The 1108-nt window shown below is 66.3% G+C and overlaps 1 protein-coding gene across 1 annotated transcript in view; it reads right to left on the bottom strand.

Moving 5' to 3' along the window:
* Window positions 1–1108, bottom strand: part of LOC104291631 (junction plakoglobin-like) — a gene marked incomplete at both ends in the record, with an annotated part of 8350 nt that overhangs the window by 3903 nt on the left and 3339 nt on the right. Inside the window, 2 exons of the mRNA XM_009890891.1 lie at window positions 347–450; window positions 803–947. Coding sequence (XP_009889193.1) covers window positions 347–450; window positions 803–947 — 249 coding nt within the window. The remainder of the gene's footprint in view (window positions 1–346; window positions 451–802; window positions 948–1108) is intronic.

Here is a 1108-nt window from a genome sequence, read left to right on the forward strand (position 1 = left end):
AGGCTGCCGGAGCCAGATCAGCCCCGGTGCTGCCCCACTGAGCGCACGAGCAACTGCCGGTGGCCTTGGTCCTTTCTGGGGACAGAGCAGGAGCGCTGGCCGCCGGCTGGCACGGGAAGGGCTGCGGGCAGTAGGCAGCTTCCCGCGACACCGCGCAAACCCCATGCTGCAGCGGGGCTCGGGCACAGCGCGGCATTCCCTTGCACACGCGCTGCCACAGCCGCAGCTCCTGGGACTGAAAATGGCACAAGGACATCGCTGTGGACTCGGTCCGGCACAAGCAGAGGGCACGGGGCAGCCTCCGAAACGCTGCACTGAAGCACAGCTCAGGGTCCCGCAGACTCACCTGTTTGGTGGCCACATCAGAGAGGTTTCGCAGGGTCCAGAGGCAGTTCTGGACCAGCCTGGGGCTGGAGCTGGTCAGGTGCTTGCCCAGGGCCTGCATGCCGCCTGCCGGGGAAGGAGACATCAGCACATCTGTGAATACCCAAAGCTGCCCCAGCGGAGAGGAGAAGGACAGACAGCAGGTCTGCGCGGCGAGCGTGGGCTGCGCACCACCCGACGGATGCCCCCAACGCACGGCGCAGCCTCATGGCTCAGCAGAGGCTGAAGGCGGTGCGGGAAGACAGCTCCTGCCCACGCACGGTGCCAGGAAAGCACCTCAGCAGCCCCTCGAGCACGACACCAGGCTGCACGCAGGTGGTCTCCCCCGGCTGTGCAAGGCATCTGCCTCAGCCGCATCGTCCTGACACCGCCGTCTCCCTCCCGTTCGACACCAGCTCTGCCCCCCAGCCCCTCTTACCAGCCTCAACGATAGCGGGCTTGTTGCTGGGACACACCGACAGCACCTTGAGCACCCGGCTCGTGGTCCAGAGCAGCTTCTCGTAGTTGTAGCTGCGCATGATCTGCACCAGGGCCTGGGGTCCTCCGTTGGCCAAAATAATCAGCTGCAAGACAGAAGGGTCGGGGTTGGGGCGTGCGGCAGCTCTGGGCTGCTGGGACCACCGCTCCGGTTTCCCCAGCTCATGCCAGAACACCAGTCAGGCAGGAGGAACAACCCTCGGCGTGTTGGAGCGCTCGGGGTCACCCCTGCGGGGGATGCGCACCG

This window comes from Charadrius vociferus, unplaced genomic scaffold, assembly GCF_000708025.1.
Source record: "Charadrius vociferus isolate BGI_N301 unplaced genomic scaffold, ASM70802v2 scaffold2808, whole genome shotgun sequence".
Taxonomy (NCBI): Eukaryota; Metazoa; Chordata; class Aves; order Charadriiformes; family Charadriidae; genus Charadrius; species Charadrius vociferus.